General features: G+C 34.4%; 1 protein-coding gene across 2 annotated transcripts in view; it reads right to left on the reverse strand.

Annotated features, from left to right (window-relative positions):
- LOC145678411 (zwei Ig domain protein zig-8-like) overlaps window positions 1-21848 on the reverse strand; it is a 998947-nt gene that overhangs the window by 436982 nt on the left and 540117 nt on the right. For both annotated transcript variants that reach the window (XM_081748532.1, XM_081748533.1), the window contains exon 3: window positions 19747-19957. In XM_081748532.1, coding sequence (XP_081604658.1) covers window positions 19747-19957 — 211 coding nt within the window. The remainder of the gene's footprint in view (window positions 1-19746; window positions 19958-21848) is intronic.

Here is a 21848-nt window from a genome sequence, read left to right on the forward strand (position 1 = left end):
AAGAATTTCTATGGAACTCTTAATTTTCCACCCGCTTATACCCATTTTCCTGTGGTTTCCTTGCTTACGCAAGATATAGAAGTACCAATGTCTACGTACATTACGTCATTTATTGACAAGAACGTGCTTTTAGTACAGGTTCCTTTACAAATGTTTTTCTTCTTTCTTCGTCTTCCCTGCTGAAGATGAGAAATATTCAAGTTTTTTGTAACTGTATATCTATTGTGAATTTTCCCTTGTGTACCTCGTTTTTCTACTCTAGAGCTGGTGTTCGCTGAACTCACCCTCCATCTTCAGAGTTACTGACCTAAGCACCCACTCTCGTTCTATGGTCGTTTGCTCTTCGGTCTCTTGCCGTAGAACCATATGTTTTTCGTTTCTCCCTCTCGTCCCGTTAGGCTCACCTAATGAAGTGACAATTTTTCCCTCGGAATTTTTCTCCCACTTTCATTTTATCCTGAGCACAAATATTCTCTCTAACCCTCTCGGCCCTCGTTTATTTGAAACATTCCCATGAATTACCATTTCTAAACCGTTTACGTTGGTAACTATGTTGATCTGTTTTCATCATCTGTCCGATCTGGCCTAGCAAAAGAAATTATGTAATTCTCATTTGAGAATTTCCACCTACCATCTTTCAAGTGTAAAGATATGCCAACCTTTTGAATCAGGTCTGCTCCACAGATGGTTCCCACGGATGGTTCCCATGGATGGGCTATCTCCCAAAAAGACTTTATACAAAAAACTAGAGTTATAACTGCTACACATTTGTATGGCTACTGGCCAGCGAAATTTCAAATTCATTCTCTTTGTAATGAACACCGCTTTCTTTCCATTGGTTTGCTATTTTAGTATTACTTAAACTAATGCAAGAATCACTGTATGCATATATATTATATATAATGTTTCCTCCTGTAAAAAGTCCAAATAAATAGGGCTCAAATTTTTCTTTATTTATTCTATTTCTATCTAAAACTGAGGCTGATACGTTTTCGCTTTTTCCTGTCCTACTTTTCCTATCTGGACATTCATACCTTATATGATCGTATTTCTTGCAAGCGAAGCATTGCACTTTCTCTTTTTCCTCTTTTTGATTAATTTGCCGTGTATTTTTCTCATTACCCAACCTATTTACATTAGCCGGATCTAAGGCAGAAATTGCTATCTGTGCCGCGTCTGATTTTTATATTCTTCCTCTATTATTGATGGAACCAAAAGCGTGAGAATAATTTGAGTTTTTAATACTCGCCTGCTGCATGTAGTTATATTCTCCTACAAAATACGACTGGATCCTTAATGTTTCCTGTTCGAGTTGTTTCAATGAGTCAAAATTCTTTCCATCTAAAAATTTCCTAAATTTTGGATGGGAATTTGCTATTATTCTTGAGATCTGTTCTTTTCCGTCAGTTGGTCTTTGAGTCTCAAAAACATGGTTGCCATACTTCTTATGAACCTTGCTAACGTTTCATCCGGATTTTGAAGCTTATTTGATATCGTACTTTCAATCTCCAAATTATAATTAAAACTGAAATATTCCTGTAGGAAACTGTTTGAGTTCGGCATAGTTTTCAAATGGCCTTTTGAACTTAAACAAAGGCCCTGGTTCATCCAATAACACTTTAGGAAGTACGAAGTCCAAAATATCTCTCTCCGGCAAGATCTTCTGTTTCACTCATTCGAGAAAGTCGAGAAATTCAAAGGGACATCGATTCTTCTCACCAAAAGTAACCAGATTCACGGTAAACAAAAATCTTTATTCAGCAGTTAAATCAGAAGAAAAAATGAATTCTCCAATTAGCGAAAGGATGCCAAGGTTGTTTTGAATCCATCCGGCCACTTGCCCAATTGGGCAGCATTTGTTGGCAATAATTTAAAAAATGAAAGCAGTCTCCTTTCAAAAATCACCTTTTAAGAAACGTGCCAAAGCTTTTGTAAAAGTTAAATATCAAAAACCGAGGTTTAGTAATGGCAAATATACATTTTAAGAGTTGTTATTATGAATTTAAATATTTTCTCTATTTGCATTTATATGTAAAAGTGGCAAATTTGAAAATATGCTTGTTCTAACATTTATTTTCCCCTTAATGGAGCTTACTAAAATGTTATTTATTTCAAAACCATTTAACCCTTCTTGAGTTGTAGAAGCAAATACAATGTGCCATAAACGTTTCCAAAGCCCTGTGGACCACTTGCTAGTAAATGTCGATAGTTGATATACCGACATGTCGAAGAATTGTCGGTAGTACGCCAGTGACTGCAGAGTTTCGTCGAGTTGAAACAGATGCCTAGAGTCGGAGAGATGAAGTTACCATCGCTTTGCAGCAAGGACTTCATTTTGGTCCACATTCCTTCGATTCGTCGCAGGAAATCGCGAAGGAACCAACACGAACTTTGTGCATGTAGTTATAATTATACACAAATTTTTGGTGATGAATTATTTCTAAAGTGAGCTCCGGGGGTCAAGAGTTACTACAGCCTCTACATCATGAAGTAAAAAATCTTCAGATGAGTGTGTATAACTCTATGAATTTGGTTGGCAACTGTCGCTGATCATTATAAAAGAATATGGGAGAACTATGAAAGAAAGTAAATAGACGTGTGTCACTTTGTTAAAAAAAAAATAGATGGCGAACACATTTCATCTAATTCAAAACGGTTATCGTCGAATATATACGGTCAAACGAGCACTCTGATTAGCCAAAGTAAAAAGAACCTCAACGATTTATACCTTTACATGCATTATTTCATTCATCGCCTCGGCAGCGAAGTCGGAAGAACACCCGCCTAATAATCATAAGTTTGGTAGTTCGTGTAACCACGGCGTACTTTCTTTTAGTGTTTTTAAACACACTTTAACGTAAACAAGTAACGCATATAAGCGGTTTCACATATTTTGACAAGGTAATTTGTGGTTGATTGGCTTTTCGACGCTTCTCTGCCGCTGGTGAAATTTTCAAAACACTTTTTTTCCAAAAGATTCCTAGTTGACTATAACTGGTTCGCCAACGCTTGCGGCATGTTGCAGTTTGAGTTTCAGGTTGTTTACATTATATGTTTTCTTTTCCTACATTTCACAAAAACAAAACATCCATGGAAAATAAAGTAATAAGCAGAAAATATGTATAAAAAGTACGTTCCAGGCCGCAGGCCACACATCACGTCTTCGCGAGCAACGATTAGAAATTTTGATTACAGAGATCGAGTAGACTGAATAACATATTGTTCTCGTCAATGCCCAATGTATATTAATGGCTCGTGAAAGAATATCAAGAAAGACCGGAAGAGATATATTTAAACTGTGGTTTCACACAACATTTAGCTTCAATGCTCAAACAGGACGTTAAACTTCCTCTTATCTAAATGCTGCAAGAACATCCACAAATAGTACTTCTATCACTGATTTTCAACAATTTACTTCTGACAATTTAAATTTAGATTCTCTTGATTATGGTTTTCATTTAACATTTTATATTTTATTATGACCGAAACAAGAGTTTTTCGTCATTATTACGACACTGCAATCGTAAAGATGTGCAATTTGCTAAAGACACTTCACAGAGAGCTTCTAGAGTAGTGGAATAAGCGTAAGTTTTACAACCTGGTAGTCCCGAGTTCAATTCGCGATTAGTAACTAAGGACGCTTTTATCATTTGTCACATTGATACTCCCGAAGTAAGATAATATGGAAAGTATTTAATTTCTTTCCGTCTTTTGTTAAGATGACTTCCTTCAGTGCATTCGCAATAGAAAAGTGAACTTCCAAACACAACTACAAGTTGATATCATCTGTATCAACCTTGATACATAATGTCTGCGAACGTAACATGTTTAGCGAACCCTTGATGAATATGTAAGGCATATCATTAGTATGGGTCAAAACTACAATTGATCAAAAAAGACGTTATTGTTTCCCAGCGATTGTTTGTAAGTTTCTACTGCTTCTTCTACTACTATTACTGCTATGAATAATGTTTCTTAAGCAATTCACTATTTCAAATAGTTTCATATATTCGTCCGACCAAACTGTGTAAATCAGAACAATTACTTACTATATTCTTATGTATATTTTCTTAAAATACTAATATGTAGTATAAACAACACTAATTCTTTCAGTCAAAGAGAGGTCGTTACTATGTATCTTGATGAGGACACATTTTATCATCAGCAAGACTATCATCATCAGTGTTCTGCTACAATGACAGGTCCTTATAGAAAACTAATCTTTATTCATTAATTTCTATTCTCAACCTTACATTTTCTAAAGCATCCGAATTTTCGATCTGCATATTGTCCAGGAGCTGACATGTTTTCTGCCTTTCTTTCTCCTTCTACAAACTAATCCTTCCAAAATATCGCTTGTAAGGCAATTCCTCCTTAGAGAGTGCCCTAAACAATTTCTTTTCAATGTTGTTATCAAAGTCTGTATTTTTCTGGCTTCATTCCCCTCAGGAGTTCTTTATATCTTATATTCTCCTTCCAGTTATTTTTTTCCATCTTTCTTCATATATAGATCTCGAATATTTTTATATAATAGATACAATTATAATTGTAGTAAAACATATGTGAGAGTAAAGTAATGAATTATGAATCTCCAGCAAAAAATTACACAACTCGATGAAAGACTTAGAACCCGTTCTTATAGCCACTTTTTCCAGAGGTCGCATTTAATAAACACGTTGTGGTAATTGCTTGTGAATATTTACCTTTTGTTTCATAAAGGGCCATAATCACAATTACAATAGCAAAGAACATGTTTTGTGTGGGGTGCATTTTCCGTATTACTTCTCACCCTGCCCCGAAACAATCTATTTAAAACTGGAGCTGCCTGGCTCGTATATCATATAATACTTACACCTTGCGAAAAATTTAATTTTATTGTTCCCTTTGTTAACACATAAACATTCCAGACAAAATTTTAATTTTATAAGAGTAGTTAATAGAATGTTTATTTTATTCTTAATTATAATTTTCATATACTCTTAAATTTCTTTTACCTCTCTTGAAGAATCATTGAGTGAAACTAGACAATTCCAACACGAAAGACTTAGGATTCTTCTTCCTTGCAGCCGTTCTTTTTGAAAAGACTACAGCTGGTAATTACTGACTAAATGTTGGATAATGAGATTACATTCTTAATGGCAACCTCAAACTTTTTATTCACATGATACACAACAGCAGAAATCCCTTGTATCTTGTGTTAAATTCGTACCCATTTACATTAGCAAATTACCAAATATTTTAAAAATTCATATCGAAAGACTATTTACAAAAATGTGAAGAGATTATGGATTTTTTTCATAAAGGAGGGAACACAACTCTTCACTTTTTACAGTAAGTGATGGACATCTATATTCGTCATAGTCAAGAAAATAAAGTTACCTGCATTACAGCAAGTGCAGTTTATCTAAAATATAGTTGCTTTAATTTGTCGGTATTTTATAAATAATTGGTTGTGAAATATTTTTGCAGTAGAAATGTATTTTATCAGGTATAAAATTTGTTAGGCGCATAAGTGTCTAATCACATCTCTTTTGCATTTGTTTCAGTCAATTTTACACCATCCAATAGTGGCTGATAAAGAATTCTTCTAAGTATTTATTTCGGAATTAAAAGCACAAAAACCGAAAATGCAGTATTGGCTGTGAGCAGAATTTTAACCCCAAAGCATTAAATTAGAAATTTACGTGTGTAACAAAAGTTATACTTTTAAGTATTTCATTACATCTTCGTGTTTTAAAAGTAAATGGAAAAACTCTCAAACAGAGTTGCGACACTTCGATTTTCAAGTTCTTTACTTGTGCCTCACAACGCTCAGGTACCGTGGCAAAAGTCTTTGCCGCAGCTAGTGTGTAAATAAAGAAGGGCAAATATACTAATTCCCTCTTCACAGACCTATGGGAATACTGATGGACTCAAGGCTCACGATGTTTAACTTGGTCTCTGAAGAAATTTCTAGGTTTTTCTGAACGGAAGTTTATTCCGCTAACAATGTCCCAGTATAGGTAACGTATGACTAGAAGTACGCTCCCACTATAACAATAGTTTAGTATTCAATATAACACGATTTATACAGAACATTTTATCATAGTATTACTGGGCAAAATTAACTTTCCTAATTTCACCGCGTGAATATAAAATACCTTTTAACCAAGAATTAAAACAAATTAAAAGCTTAATGCCTCATTTCTGTTGACCAAAATAACCGAGTAAGTTGGTGAAATTTTTTTTCTAATTTTCATTGAAAATTATCAAAATACGAAATAACCGACTATGCCTGCTGCGCGATTATTAACATTCCACAATCGTTCAAAAGGGCTGTCCTAACCAAAACTTGGCTACTTTAACTTTCATTCAGAATGGGAAATATGTATGTATTTATTTTTTTCGTGATCATTAATCCGTATTCATATGGTTTGGTTTACATCATTCTTGTTTATTCCTCTTTACGAAATTGCAGTACTCGCTTACTTCGATAGAGTATAGCAAGGGATCTCAAAGATATACATTTTTACTGTATTAGTCCAGTCAATATATACATTAACCCGGAAAATATCATAAGAAGCTGAAATTTTGACATACCTTTGGAAAGGTATATATAACAACATACTAAAAGTCCGGAAATATCCGGTGATGGGTTTGGTTCCATATTGGAAAATGCCCGCTGAACCATGGTTTTTAAGAGTAATAACTGGTTCTCACTTTAATAGCTATACCACCTTATATTTACACCATTGATGTTATTTTTACTTCATTCGAATAAAAAAGGACTACGCTTACAGACCATGTATAACACTTACCAGTTTACTCGACACGCAGGGACTAACGGAGGAATTTGTTTTTATGAATCACCAAAACTTCCCTTCTGAACATTAGTTTTCTTGTACATTAACCCAGAAAAAAACATAACAAAATGAAATTTTCCACATACCTTTGAGAATGTGTGTATTACATACTACAAGTCCGAAAGTATATGATGACGGAGTTGGAAGCCATATTGGAAAATGTCAGCAGAATAGTGTTTTTAAAGATAATAACAGGTTCTCACTTCAATAGATATAACTCACATTCTATTTGCACTATTGATGTTACTTTTAGCTCATTTAAATAACAAAGGACTACGGTTATAGACACTTACCAGTCTACTACACACATGCACATTCCAAGATTTGCATACAGCAATAGAACTCTCTCTCAAACAGCCACATCCAATATCAATTATTGGGGAAGATATAGATCTGCTTGTACTTTTGGCCTCATTAGCAAATGAGGAAATATAAAAGTAACTAAGAAAGTTCCGTCGCTTTTTGTAGAGGTCTGTGTTCAATTGGCCTTCACACCGTGAGTTGAATGCGAATGAAGATAACTTGAAGGTGAGATGTTGGTGTGGGTATATCCAACATACAACCTGGTTGTGGAAGTTCATTTACACCGTGAACTTGCGTAAGGACAGAGTGAACATCAGACCTCCACAGAGCGTGATAAAGCATGTATGCTGTTCGAGTTGAAATTGGGATCAAATGTTGCTGCAACGAGGCGGAACATATGCTACGCCTTTGGTGAGTGTGTCGTCACTAGGCGAACAGTGCAGCAGTGGTTTAACACGTTTTGAGGACGGTGACGAAACACTCGAAGACGCCCCACGTACCAGAATACCAACACATGTACAAAATTATCTTCAGGCAGCAATTGAGGCGACAGTAGTCAGATATGTAAGGAACTAGGACTACAATTCAGTGAGCGGAGGAACCATTCGGCACAACCGCCATCAATTTGTAATGCACGACTAGTTGAGTGCATGGGTCCCACATGATTTGACTCGTAGCCAGAAGGCAACGCGAGCAGACGCCTATGTTTCTTTGCTGTATCGTCTGAGGAGGCAGCCATTTCTGGACATATGTTGACATGTGATGAGAAGTGGGTCCTACACGAAGCTCCACGGCTCCCTCATCGAATGAACCGGTTCCAAAATAGCCGAAACCAACACTGCACCAGAAGAAGGTCCTCCTGTGTGTTTGGTAGACTGCTCGCGGCATCGTGCATCGGGAACTACTAAGAGCTGGTCAGAGCATCAATGAAACTGTGTTCTGTCAGCAGGTAAGCCGTGTTCCAAAAACTCAAAACTCTGGAGCCAGCACTTCTGAATCGCAAATTGATCCTCCTGTTACAGGACAACGCTAAGTCCCACGTGGCTAGGATGAAGTGGGACACCATTCTACGCCTTAGATGAGAAACACTATTGCGTCCGCCATACTCCCCGGACATTACACCGTCCGCTTGTCACTTGTTCCATTTTTTGGACAATCACCTCTATTTCAAATCCCAAGTAGAGGTGCAAAATGCACTTTATACCCTCTTCGTTTCACGACCCACCAAGTTCTATCGAAGGGATGGAATCCATGACCTTCCATAATATTGGCAGAAGGTCGTCAATGCTGATAGGGACTATTTTTGATCTTCCAGGTACATTTTAGGTGACAATCGATGTTCGAAGGTGATGGGTGAAAAAGCGATGCAACTTTCTTTGTTACCTTTATATTTCCTCACTTGCTAATGAGGCCAAAAGTACAAGCAGATGAATATCTTCCCCAATAATTGATACTATATTCGACTGTTTGAAAGAGTTCTATTGCTGTATGCAAATCTGAGAATATGCATCCCAGAGCCTTCAAGAACACTGGTGCCAGCAGCCGTGATATGATTAGAAAGTAATTTTCACTTCTTCAGTTAAGTCCTTTGTGAATCTGAAGAGCAAATCTAGATTTATTGGAATAATGTTGAAGAAGTAAACATAATAGTTCGGGAATGTAGCTAGACAGAATTCCATATTCGCTCTATGCGTAGTCAAGGAGTAGTTCTGAACGAAGTTTTATTTCTCATTCCGATTCTATCACTATGATTTGAATGTTATATTATGTGTATTATGCCGTATTTAATGTAAGATTAATTGCTACTCTCAGAGGACGAGATTGTTAACTGATTAAGCAAAAGGAACCTAAAGAATAAAAGTTATGCGATTTAAAAAAAATATATGTAACTTCCCTCATGTGTGTAGTAGAATGGTAAGTATCTGTAACCGTAGTCCTTTGTTATTCGAATGAACTAAAAGTAACATCAATAGTGCAAATACAATGTGAGTTATAGCTATTAAAGTGAGAACCTGTTATTACCTTTAAAAAAACTATTTGGTGGTCATTTTACAATATGGCGGCCAAACCCATTAATGAATATTTCAGGACTTTTATTATGTTGTTATACACACATTCCGAAAACTATATGCAAAATTTCATCTTATGATCTTTTCTCGGTTAATGTATAAGAAAACTAATGTTCAGAACGGAAATTTTGGTGATTTTTAAAAACAAACCCCTTCCGTTACTTCCTGCGTGCCGAGTAAGCTGTTAAGTATAATACGCAGTCTGTAAGCGTAGTTCTTTGTTATTCGAATGAAGTGAAAATAACATCAATAATGCAAATACTACGTAAGTAAGAGCTATCAAAGTGAGAACCAGTTATTAAAACTAACTAACTAACTAACTCTATGGCCTATGGAACCCGGAGGTTCAATGCCGCGTTCACAAAAGCTCTCCACTGACTTCTATCCTTAGCTAACTGTATCCAGTTTCTACTCTGTATTCCAATCTCTGCGAGATCCATCTTAATATTGTCCTCCCATCTGCGCCTAGGTCTTCCTAATGGTCGTTTTCCGATTGGTCTTCCAGTCAAGACTTTGAAAGCGTCTCTACTTTCTTTCATTCTAGCTACATGACCCGCCCACCTAAGCCTCCTAGACTTGACGACCCTAACAATGTTGGGTAAACCGTATAAATTATGTAGTTCCTCGTTATGAAGTTTCCGCCATTCCCCATTCCCGTTCCTCTTGGGTCCGAATATTCGTCTCAGGATCTTGTTCTCAAATACTTTCAGTCTATGTTCTTCCCTCAGAGTAAGTGACCATGTTTCGCAGCCATACAGAACTACAGGCATGATTATCGTTTTGTATATTTTAAGTTTCAAATTCCTCGACAGAATTCGCGACAAGAGATTTTGAACCAAATAGTAACACGAATTCCCTGCTTTTAGTCGACATTTAATTTCTCCGTGAATATGATTTTCCTCTGTTAATATTGATCCTAGATATTTGAAAGTATCCACTTTATCAAAAGTATTATTTAGTATTTTAACGTATCCATAATTTGCTGTATTCCGGTCCCGACGCACTTCCATGTATTTAGTTTTCTCTGCATTTACTTCTAAACCCATGTCCCTGCAAGCGTTTAATAAGATCTCTGCATTTCTTTCTATTGTTCTCCTATCATCTCCTATTAAATTTACATCATCAGCATATGCCATAACCTGGAATAATTTACATCATTCAACTGTAAGCCCTGTTTGCTATCTTTGATTTTCCTTATAGCGTAAGGAGAACCAGTTATTACCTTTAAAAAACACTATTCGACGGCCATTTTCCAATATGGCATCCGGTCTCGTTATCAGATACTTCACGACTATTAGTATGTGGTTATATACACGTTCTCTAAGGTATGTGCAAAATTTAAGATTCTTATGGTTTTCTCTGGGCAAATATATAAGAAAATTATCTGGAAGAAGGGAAATTTGGGGGATTTTTATTACATATCTATTGGTTTCTTCATGTTTCTAAACGTCTGTTCACATTTTCCAGACACTTCTTGACGTTTCTTGACGTTTGTTCGCTTTCTTTATATAAAATGGATGAGAAAGAAATTGGAAGGAATCTTACGTTAAAATAGTTCCTTGTTAAGTTTCAAAAATTGAAAAAAAAAGCAGGAATATATGACAAGTACAAAAAGCAGGAACTCTAATTGATGCTATTGAAAATTTAGGTAGTGAGATTAAAGAAGTAGTAAAACAAAACAAATATCTAATGGCAGAACTTGTTGCAGTTGTAAATAAAAGTTCAAGAATAGATTTGGAGTATTTAGAAACACCTCAAGTGTATGATAGTTATATAGAGGAGGACGATATGCCAGTGAGTAAACAGAAAAAACAAATGAGAAAACAAATTAAAGATAAAGTAAAAGGTTTAAAGTCTTTAGGAACTCAACGAGATAATATACTAAAAGAAATGGTGATGTATTTGGAATAATAAGTGTTGAGAAGGGTGGTAAAATAATAAATAAAATATGAAATTGTAAAGTTAAAGTTAGTAGAGATTTAATAATTAATGGAAAAAACTATAAAGGAACAAAGGTTCATGGGAGCTGTTAACAATGAATATTAATAAACATATTGAGGATTATGATAACGATGACTTAAAAATTATTAAGAAATAATAAAATCAGATGCTGCGTTCCGAAGTTATGATCCAGATAGCAGAAGAGTTGCGTTTAGTAGAGGTGCAAAATACAAAAATATTAAACCTATTTGGGAGAGCTAGATCAAACCAAGCTTATCTCCAACTCCTAAAAGTGAAAAATCACCAAAGTCTGGAGAAGGAATTAAACAATATACAGAATTTCGTGAAGAATATATTTGTATGGATGATGTCCGAAAATTAATAGATAGGTTAATTGTTATAGATGAAGAACAAAAAGCTGGTAATATTAACTTTTACATTGAGAAAGTAGGTATAGTAAATATGAGTAATAAGTTTTCGCAATATATTGCTAACGATCCAAAGGATAGGGTTATTTGATAAAGTTATTAAACGCATTGCCACCAAGATTTTGAAATTATGGAAGACTTGGTAAGTGATTTGGTTAATAAAATCCCATTTCAATTTCATACCCCTGGATTTTCGTACTCTGGTCCGGAAACTAAGCTACAACAAACATTTAAAAGAGGATATAAATGTATTAATCCATTAGGTGAAGCTTGTAGAGAACATGGTATATACTATAGAGATAACAGAGATACTGCTTCAAACATATTGCAGATAAAGAACTAGAAAATCAAGTTTTTAAAAGAGTATTAAAGACGAATCAATTGCAGAAACACTTGCAGCTTTTGGAGTTCGTACTTATATGAATGCTCAGTTAGAATGGGGATTGTAATTGATTTGACATCTGTTATGGACGCGACATTTATATAAGTTTAAGTATGGTGCCATCTCTTCAACATTTTCATTATAATAAATAGTATGGAGAGTATTGAGAGTTATGAGTTGCAAAGTTTTACAGCAAATAGAACGTATAATAATTTAAATGAACCTAACAAAGGTACTGAATTTAACTTTGATGTAGGAGATGGATTCATTTATCTTTACACAGCTGACTATAATATGAAATTTGAAATTTCTAGGTACTCAAGTTGGAGGAACATTTGGAGCTAATGATACAATAAAATGTGTAGATAATTTCTTACCATTACTCTTCTTTATCATATAGACTAGAAAGCATGTAGTAAATATACATAGAATTGATCTTTCTGGAATAACATCTACAGTCATCGGAACTTTAAAGGTTCTTAAACCAGAAGCTGAATACGTAAAACAAGCTGGTTTCGAAACAGATGATAAAATTAACTTACGAAAGGATTTTACAATTTTATATACACTAAGATTAATTCCGGGCTTTTCAAGTGATCATAAAAAACTTATATGAAAAGGTGGATTAAGAATAACATTTATAAAAGCTGGCAACAATAATGAGGTTTTATGTAAGTGGACAGGAGTAAGTATAGCAGCGTCTCGTGATGGTAATATACCAATAAAATGTAGGGAGATAAGAATGCCACTTTTTGATATGAATGAACCTAGTATTAGGAAAGCAAATTGAAGTTAAATATTCTTAATGTACCTAAAATCATGTTTTTATTTCACACTTATCAATGCGTACAAAAGAATGTAGGTTCTTTCTTGGAAATTGATGTAACTACTCAATTAAATTTTAGACAATTTGATATGAATGATTTTGTTATTGTAGCTTTTGAAACTGATAGAAGTAACAAGCAGACCGCATATTCTAGTAAATTCGATCATTGTAAAGTTAAAAATATCTATCTTAAGAATGGACGTCAGAAGATCTTTCCAAAAGAAAATAAAAATTTAAATATTGCTAATAAAGATAATTTTAAGACGTATGATGTTCACACCGCATTTAACAATAACTAGTGGAAATACGGAAATGTACTCCAATCCAGATGAGTTCATTAAAATATATCAATGTATGTAGTTAATTGTAGTAAGAGGAAGAATATATTTATAAGTCAGAGAACTAGTATAAAGATTGTAGTAGATTTTGTAAAAGTAGTAGCTGAAAATACAACTTGTTATAAAATTTTATAAAATTTAGAACTTTACTTATGATCCTAAAAATGAGAAAGTAGTAGAAGAGCTTTAGATAAATTAGTTTTATAATTAATTTTTAGAACTTTTATGGATGGTATTTGACATAAAGGTTATTAGATAAAAATGATTTATTTTAAAGATTTTCTATTAAATCAATATGGCAGAACAAGTTGATTTTTTTTTAAATAAGCTTGGAAACAGAACAGAAACCAGTTATAGGTTTACGGAAATTAGAATTAACATAGAACATCAGATTCTAAAGTGGACAAAACAAAGACTAAATTCGGTAGAAGTACTTTAAAGCATTTCTTCCACCCAGATTTACCAAACACTTAACTGTTAAAATGATGAGTGAGATAACAGTTAAAGATTGATTAGAGCTTAAAAATACTGGACTAAAATATAATTACCCGACTATTGAATTCTGTTTAAGAAAATGAATAAATTATTCAAAGATTTTGTATATAATAAATAAGAAATGGCTTCGTATTTAAACAAGAAAAATGGTATTACTGTTTCAACACCTGTTAGATTTCAAGATTTAGAAAAAGACAAAGCTTACGAAATAACATTATGATTCAAACATTAATTATAACATTAACTGATTCAAACACATTATGCAAGTGAAAGAGTTTTGGTACATTTTGATGGGAAATGTAAAACATTATTGCTAGAAAGATATAATGCCGATGCAGACCGAGTTATAAAAGATATGAAAAAATCAATTATTTATGCATTATGATGGTATGAAGTCGTTAGGTAACGTTATTTTGTGCACCAAATATTTTTCTAGAATGAGCCATTAAAGATGAATTTTTAAGAAAATCTATAAGGGAAAGAAAGTAGTTGATAGGGATCCTCGAACTAGATTCGGTATTACTTACTATTTTGAAATTTGTGTAAAAGAATGTAGAAGATAGGATTGAAGTTGTCTTTGTTTTACTCAAGTGCTCATTTCCCCTAAACTATGATCTATGGACAGAGTTTAAAAAGTCGCTATCTTCATAAAAGACGAAATCATGCTGATTTCATTATCCGTATCCAAACTGTATATATATATATATATATATATATATATATATATATATATATATAATTTATTTATTTATTTATTCGTAGTGTTATCTTTGGAGGTATGCAGCCTGTGATGCATTAGAAAAAACAGTTTAATTCTTTATTGAATATCGTTTTAATTTCTTAAGTATCATAACTGGAAGCGGAGATATTATGGATGGTTTCTATCTTGCTGTTTCTACAGTTACTGATTGTCGTTGACTGAGAGAGAGTGGCTGTGTATGCGTGTCTCTGATGCCTCCAGTGCTTCTTGAAGCTTGCGTGTATGATGCAATTCAATGGAAGAGTCACGTACTACATTTTTTTCTTTTTTATAATCAGGTTGAGAATGAATGCAAGAGTATGTGTGTATATGTATATAATAACGAGTTATGTCTCAATATATTTCCTCTCCTCAGTTCTTAACATTCAATCATATTTAGGTAAATATACATTGTTTTTAATGAAACAAAATGCGTGTAAAATGTCATTTAATGGGAATTCTATATACAGTAAACCTCCTTAATGCGAACTCGCTTAAGTCGAACACTCGGTTAAAATGATCAAATTTCGATCCCAGCCGCAATGTACGTTATGTTATAGGAAGTGTTACCGGTTAACATGAAGTTCGGTTAGCACGAAATACGAACTCATGTTTAATTCATCGCGTCGTTAGAGGTTTTCATTTAACACGAACTTTCAATGTTCTTTTTCAGGTCAGTTTTTTAGAGTTTAACTGTATTTATACAGAAGAAAATTGCCTAGTATATAAGAGAGATAGAAGAAATATGTGTTTTTCTTCCCTTATTTTCTCTCCACTATTTTCTCTCCTTAATTATGGCCAAGAGGACGAACATGGCCAAGAGGAACCAGACAAGTATAGATCTGCTAACAAAACTAAAAATGGTAGTTTTCAGCAAGTTTTGCGGAAGCCATGAGTACAGTTGGCCGTGAAGTTACCAAATATTTTCGTTTCCGTGTAAGAGAGCGCAATAATCAGGAATTTTTCACTAGAAAATGATTTGCGAATACGTTTCTTTAAGTTACAGTGCAGTTACAGTATTGCTGTAGTATATTCCTCTCAAGTGAATTTTCTGTGATGTTGCAAACTGATGCTATAAAGAGAATTAATGTATGCGGTAACATAAACGTTCTTTTTAATCTTCTAAATAAGAGAATACAGGTACTGTAGCTTTTTTTTTATGACAACGTGCATAATATACTGTAGTGTGTATGTATAGTTTGCATATTGTAGTGTGTATACAAATATATTGTAGTGCGTATGTATGGAAAAAACTGTATTCCAAAAATAAAATTTAAGTCGTACGGTTAACATGAATTCTTTAAACACGAATTCTTGAGTTTCCGGTCCGTTACGATTCGTGTTAACGAGGTTTTACTGTAATTCATCCGTGAAATTCAGATAGACATATGCCTAAATAATCTGTTCAAAGTGTAGTGCTTTTTATGAGAGATGATCCCATTTATGGTTATATATCATAAAAGCCTATGCACTATGCAATCTCAATTAATAGTGCGCCACAAAAATGCGCTGAAACATATATATATATATATATATATATATATATATATATATATATATATATATATATATATATATCTTCTATTTTAATCCATTCCGTGCCTGGATAAATATACAGTATATCCTACCCATTCACATCTAACTGTACAACTCAATGAGAGGAGTTAAAATCCTCACCAACCTTCCTTCGATACGCTACCGATCAGGATCCCTAATTGTTTGTTATTCCAGGATCTTTAGTTGTCATACTTATCTTCGTGAAAACAGCGTTTTAGAAAAGAACACTTAAAGGAGCATACGCTACAACACACATACACACACCTACTAGACAGATACTGCTACATCAGAACAGAAATAATAACCATCTAACAGATTCAACAGTCAATTATTGGCAACAACGCGATCAGTGACCCTAGTTGCCTAGAAACAGGTAATACTTCATTGATTGGCGAACAACCCTCCGTTCGTTTTGTTTATACAACGTTCATCTATCTGTTAGAAACCAGTTTTCGTTAACTGCACTGTAGTGGAGCATGACCAAGTATAATCCTTTAGTATTGAATCATGACCAAGCGTAAACCTCCACATTGAATCATCGAAATAATGTGCATAAGGTAGAAGATGGCACTACAGCAAGTATTAGGGTACAAAGTTCAACAATTAGCTGTTAAAGTTTGATGGAAGACAAGATAAGAAGATATGAGACGAGCCATACTTTGCCACCTGACCTTCGACGTATTCGTGATGTTGAATGGAGACAGGATAGCCTCGAGGTCCTCTTCGCAGTTTTTGGGAAAGGTCTCTGATACATAGTTTTGTGCGAAGACGTTTCCTTCGCCTATAGCAATGCATAGATTTTGTTTTCTAATCTTTTACACTTTTATTGGAGGGAGATATAATAATACAGATATTCCGAATGAAAGTAACGTACAGTGCGGGGAAAATAAAAATCATTCTTATTTTGAATTTTGTAACTTAACAGTATTAATATTTTTCACCACATTTAGTTTTACTTTTATTCAATTATTTTATGCGAAATCCCAGAGAACGAGGAACATTACCCATTGCCAAATGAGAAGTAATTATCTAATGTCTAAGAAATTAATTCATGTAAGAAATTACGCATCACACATATATCATATTTACAAAAAATACCTTAAATTAAAGATTATTTTACTAAACACCGATAGATTTTATGAGATAAACTAAGGAACATTTCTATTCGATGTTATATTACTGATACTTAGCCCTTATTGTATGATTACTTGAGTAACATTTTCATTTTCTTTTGTTCAGCCTGAGCTGCTGAACTACTATTGTTTATGTGCCAATCCTTAATTCTAATAATAGTTTTCGGTCGATTACATAAAAGACACATGCGGTAACCGGCTTGATATCAACTCAGACACCCTTTTTACAAATTTTGTCCTTGTTGGTATGATTTTGGACCATGAAATTGCAAAAACTCATTCATGGACGTTCTCGTTACAATCTCGTAAAATTTCATAGGTGCTCAGCACCACTTTTAGACAGAAATAACAGCCACGAAACTTTACAATTCATTTATCATACTATTCAACTTTACTATCATGTTCTTGTTTCTTGAACATAATTCCTGATTTTTTAAACTTTTCAAAGAAAGTTATATACATAGGTTATTATCTTCACTACAGAAACAAGTAGCAATGTCACGTGTACAGCGTCAGTCAGTTCTGTGTATATCGAACATCTTCTCAATATTGAAACCGGAAATGATAGTAGATTTATATCACTTCTCATTTTAGTAGAAAGTTAGGGATGGAAATGGAATGTATTTTATGGAATAATTGATTACAGAAAGCCTCTTCTCCCTACCAATTATCGTTTTTGCTCTTCCGACTTGAATATTGTGTAAAGAGAGAAGATGGTACCTATTCTTAGCACACTGTATCGATTTGACAAAAAGAGAACTCTTACTATCTCTTATCGATTTTGTTCTATAAGAGATCTATATTAAACCGGAAGTTGTATGATTTCTACTATTTCCGGTTTTAGAACAAAGTTAAGGATGGAGATAAAATGTATTTTAGGTCGCTTAGTAGGTTACAAGAAATGGCTTCTCGCTATCTATTCTCCTTTTTTCTCTATAGTAATCAACGTTAAAAACGGAAATGATTAATTTCCAAGACTTCCGCTTTGAATATCACCTGCATCAATGAATTCAGTTGTTAACTTTCACCCTCTACAACCTGGCCAAAATTCATAGTTACTCATCAACTAGTCTAGACTTTTTGTCTCCCGGTCGGACGGACAGACAGTGTAAATATATAAAGGAGTTGAGTTGATTTTGAATTTAACGTCCCGTTCTGCAGCGAGGCTATATGAGACCTAGACCTAGTGATTAACGTGGAATCCGAACCACATGAGCTCCCGCCGAGAATCAAACCCGGATCTCCCACGCCCAGTTTACCAAATATATAAAGAATAATGAAATCTTTGAGTTTTACGTCCCAAAGTTATGCCGGTTAGGCTAAAGGAGACGGTGAAAATGAGTAATGATTGAAATGGTGGAAGGAAGAAATTGGGAGGAAACGAGAGAACCACGACGAAACCTACGCACACGATGTTTGTCACCACAAAGTTCACTTAGCGGGGGCTGGGATGGAACCAGGGACCCCAAGCACCAGAGGTAAGCGCTCTACCACTGAGCAACCGCGGCCCCAAAATTATATATAAAAGAGTTTGATAAACTAAACTTCCTAATGAGTAGAATTTTTTTTAGTATTTTGAGGTTTCAAATTGTCTTTACGTTTGCACTTTACTATCCATACCGTAGAGATGAAATCTCTTGAGAAACGATGAAAATAGCGGAATATGTATGAGGGAAAAGCGTGTATTGGTATACAAGCTTTTCCCTCATATTTACTCCGTCTATTAATACAAAACTTGGTACACATTTCTTATCCCCTATAGTATTTTTTGAGATACACTTAGATTGTGTACTTTTCCCCAGGGCCATTCCATAGGGGTCCAAAATTGATGGCAGGGATTTCTGGAGGGAATTTTCCCGACATTCTTCCAATTTTCCCTGCTCAAGTATGTTATGGTCAACAATACATAGCACTTCTGGAAAGCTTGTTTTATGCTGAACAAAATGAACTGTAAACTATGACTTTCCAATATACAGTGTTGATGTAATAGCTATTTCACTGCGAATCTACGATTTTCTTTACAGTAACAGGTTTAATGGGACCCAGGGACTTACTCCGTTGTCCATGGCACCTAATTTCTTGTGCATGAGCAAATCTTTGTTATGTTTACCGAATGGACTAGGTTTGATTCAGATGTTTGGATGACAGGTTCATGTCGGTTCCTTGTGAGAAGGAAGAGAGACTTGTCGGACTCTGCCTTGTATAGAGTAGTCTTAGATGTTACTGAAACGATTGAACAGTGTGTGACGGCGACCTCTAAACTATCCTTACTACTTCCTGGAAAGTAAAGGTTTTCTAGGTAATCTGTTCTGAGAATTGATTTCTTGACAGATTTTGAAAACCATAACACAGAAATAAGGCCCATTTCTACCTTCCTTCATATTTCTATCTTATTGATTTTCTCTTGTGAGTAGAATTAACTCTCTAACGTTGCCACAAAAATTGTGAAGTCTGACGGGCAAGCGTCAGGTGAGTTACAATCGTCTGGTAAGTTTTGCTAACATGCGTGAAATGAAACTAAATATATAATTTATTTCAAAGCATAACATAATTTTATCTTACTCCTTCTCAAATGTGAAACTTTTATGACAATAGAGAACTGAAAAAGTATTGTGATTTCGTTAGAGAAGTATTGAAAGTTGAATAATGAATAATCTTAGCTTTTAGTTTGTAAGAAAGTAGCTTTAACTTACCAACAACATTAAGCGTGACGAAATAGCTTCTGTGAGGTTGTGTGCTAATCTGGCATTCGTAGATCCCTGCATCTCTCTTCTGGGCCCATTTTATCTGTAACGTCCACTCTTCGTTGTCTCTATGGTGAATTGCCTGAAATCTTTGATCACTTGTATAGGTGTAGCTGCCTACAGTTAAAATGTGAATATCACGGTGACGAATCCAAGAGACCTAAAACAAAAAAGAAAAAAAAAAAGATAACCGTGTCTCCAGATTTAGTGTACACTTTCTTACCATAGTTCATATTTCGGAATGTGGCGATTTCCTTTCGTGAATGTCTTGGTTTTACGCATCTAGAAGAATGTTCTCGTGATTTTCCTCCCGAAAAAATATTTATGATTCAAGGGCACAAAATCATACTAGTCTTGGGGCCAGACCATATCTGTTGGAAAAGTTGTGTATACGGCATTTCTATTTTGAAATAGTTCGTATGGTAGTAGTGGACTATTTATGGGTTGGTCACGTGATCGGGATAGTGCGCAATTTCTCCCAATATGGCCGACCAGCCAAAGTGCAACGTTTGTGAAAAAAGCACGTATCTCCTAAACTAATAGTCCAATCTTCATGATTTAGAAACTAAATGACGTAGAAGGTAACAGACTATAATAAATTATCTAAAGTGTTTGACTAACCATTGAAATAAACACCTATAAAAATAATTGTATATTAAAATTTGGATTTTTTATGATGGGTATAACTCATATTTTTACACATGACAAGTAAACAACTTGAACGATCGAGAAAGACATTATTTAGCTTAAAAGGGTATTAAAATATCTTTCATTTGACACAAAAATCATTAAGATCGGTTAAGAAACAAAGAAGATACAACGAATTATTTGGGAGCATACATAGGATCTGTTGGAGAAAGTTGCGTATACGGCATTTCTCTTTTTGGGTAATTTATGTGGTGTTGATGGACTAATTATTGGTTGACCACATGGTGCACGTTTTGCACGTTTTTTATTAAAGATTAAATAGGCTCCTTAGGTTTTTGCGCCCACAGAGGAGAGGTTGATGACGTCATTACGTATATTTGAATACACACTTATAGAGCACCATTCTCGTTACTGCTGCATGGGATTGTTTCCAGTTTGATCAAAAGATTTGACATGAACAAATTTTTCCAAGATGTTGGAAAATATTTAAAATTAAAAGTTACAATCTTAGGAGTTAGAGGAATTTGATAAGTTCAATCTTTTAATAAGTTTTCTTTGTTAAGTTCAAGCTTTCAATGACAATCTTTACTCTCAATACTTATAATTTTTAATTAAGTATGTAGTAACAATTGTTATAGTATCAGAAATAATACGCAGTGTACATAGTACAAATGATGATATTATAGTAACATAATCAAGCAAAACAACAACAAAAAAATAAACATTATTTTGGATGTTACAAAAGAATGACACAAAACAATGTTATTATATGAACTTCGTTATTTGGTGCTACAGCTTGCATGTTAGTTGTATGGGTTATTACAACCATTCAGACCGCATTCACAGAATTTCGAGCACGAAATCACTGCTAAACGACACTTGCAGACAGTGGTTTTGGCACATTTCTTGCATGTGCACGGTACAGACAAATCCGTTGGAAGTCTTTCTTCTACTACAGATGGTAACCAATCACCGTCTTCTTCTACGAAACCATAGTCCGCTGGATTAAGTGGTGTGTAATTCTGAAGAATATTGTACCAACGTTGACTTTGAAGATACGCTCTTTTTATGTGTAAGTGTGTTGATGATGATGTTGGTGGGAGCTTTGTGAAATCAATACGTTTCATTTTGTGATATTCCGTAACTCTGAGTTCATCCAGTGTGGTATAGTTTGCTTTTATGGTATTTGCAAGATATGACTCAGCTTGTTGAACCACTACATTGTTTAACTTATTCTTCCCAAAATGTTCCAAAAGTTGGGGTCTCATTCGCACGTTTAACAGCAGCGTGTTTTGTTGAAAATTTGCTTGTGGTGTCGCATCCAGACAACGCATGGACAGCTGGGAAAACGTTGATAAAAGGTTCTGGAATGTAGTAAATAAATGTGTGAACTGGTAAATATC

The sequence above is a fragment of the Thermobia domestica genome, chromosome 2, assembly GCF_964235325.1.
Source record: "Thermobia domestica chromosome 2, izTheDome1.hap1.1, whole genome shotgun sequence".
Lineage (NCBI taxonomy): Eukaryota > Metazoa > Arthropoda > Insecta > Zygentoma > Lepismatidae > Thermobia > Thermobia domestica.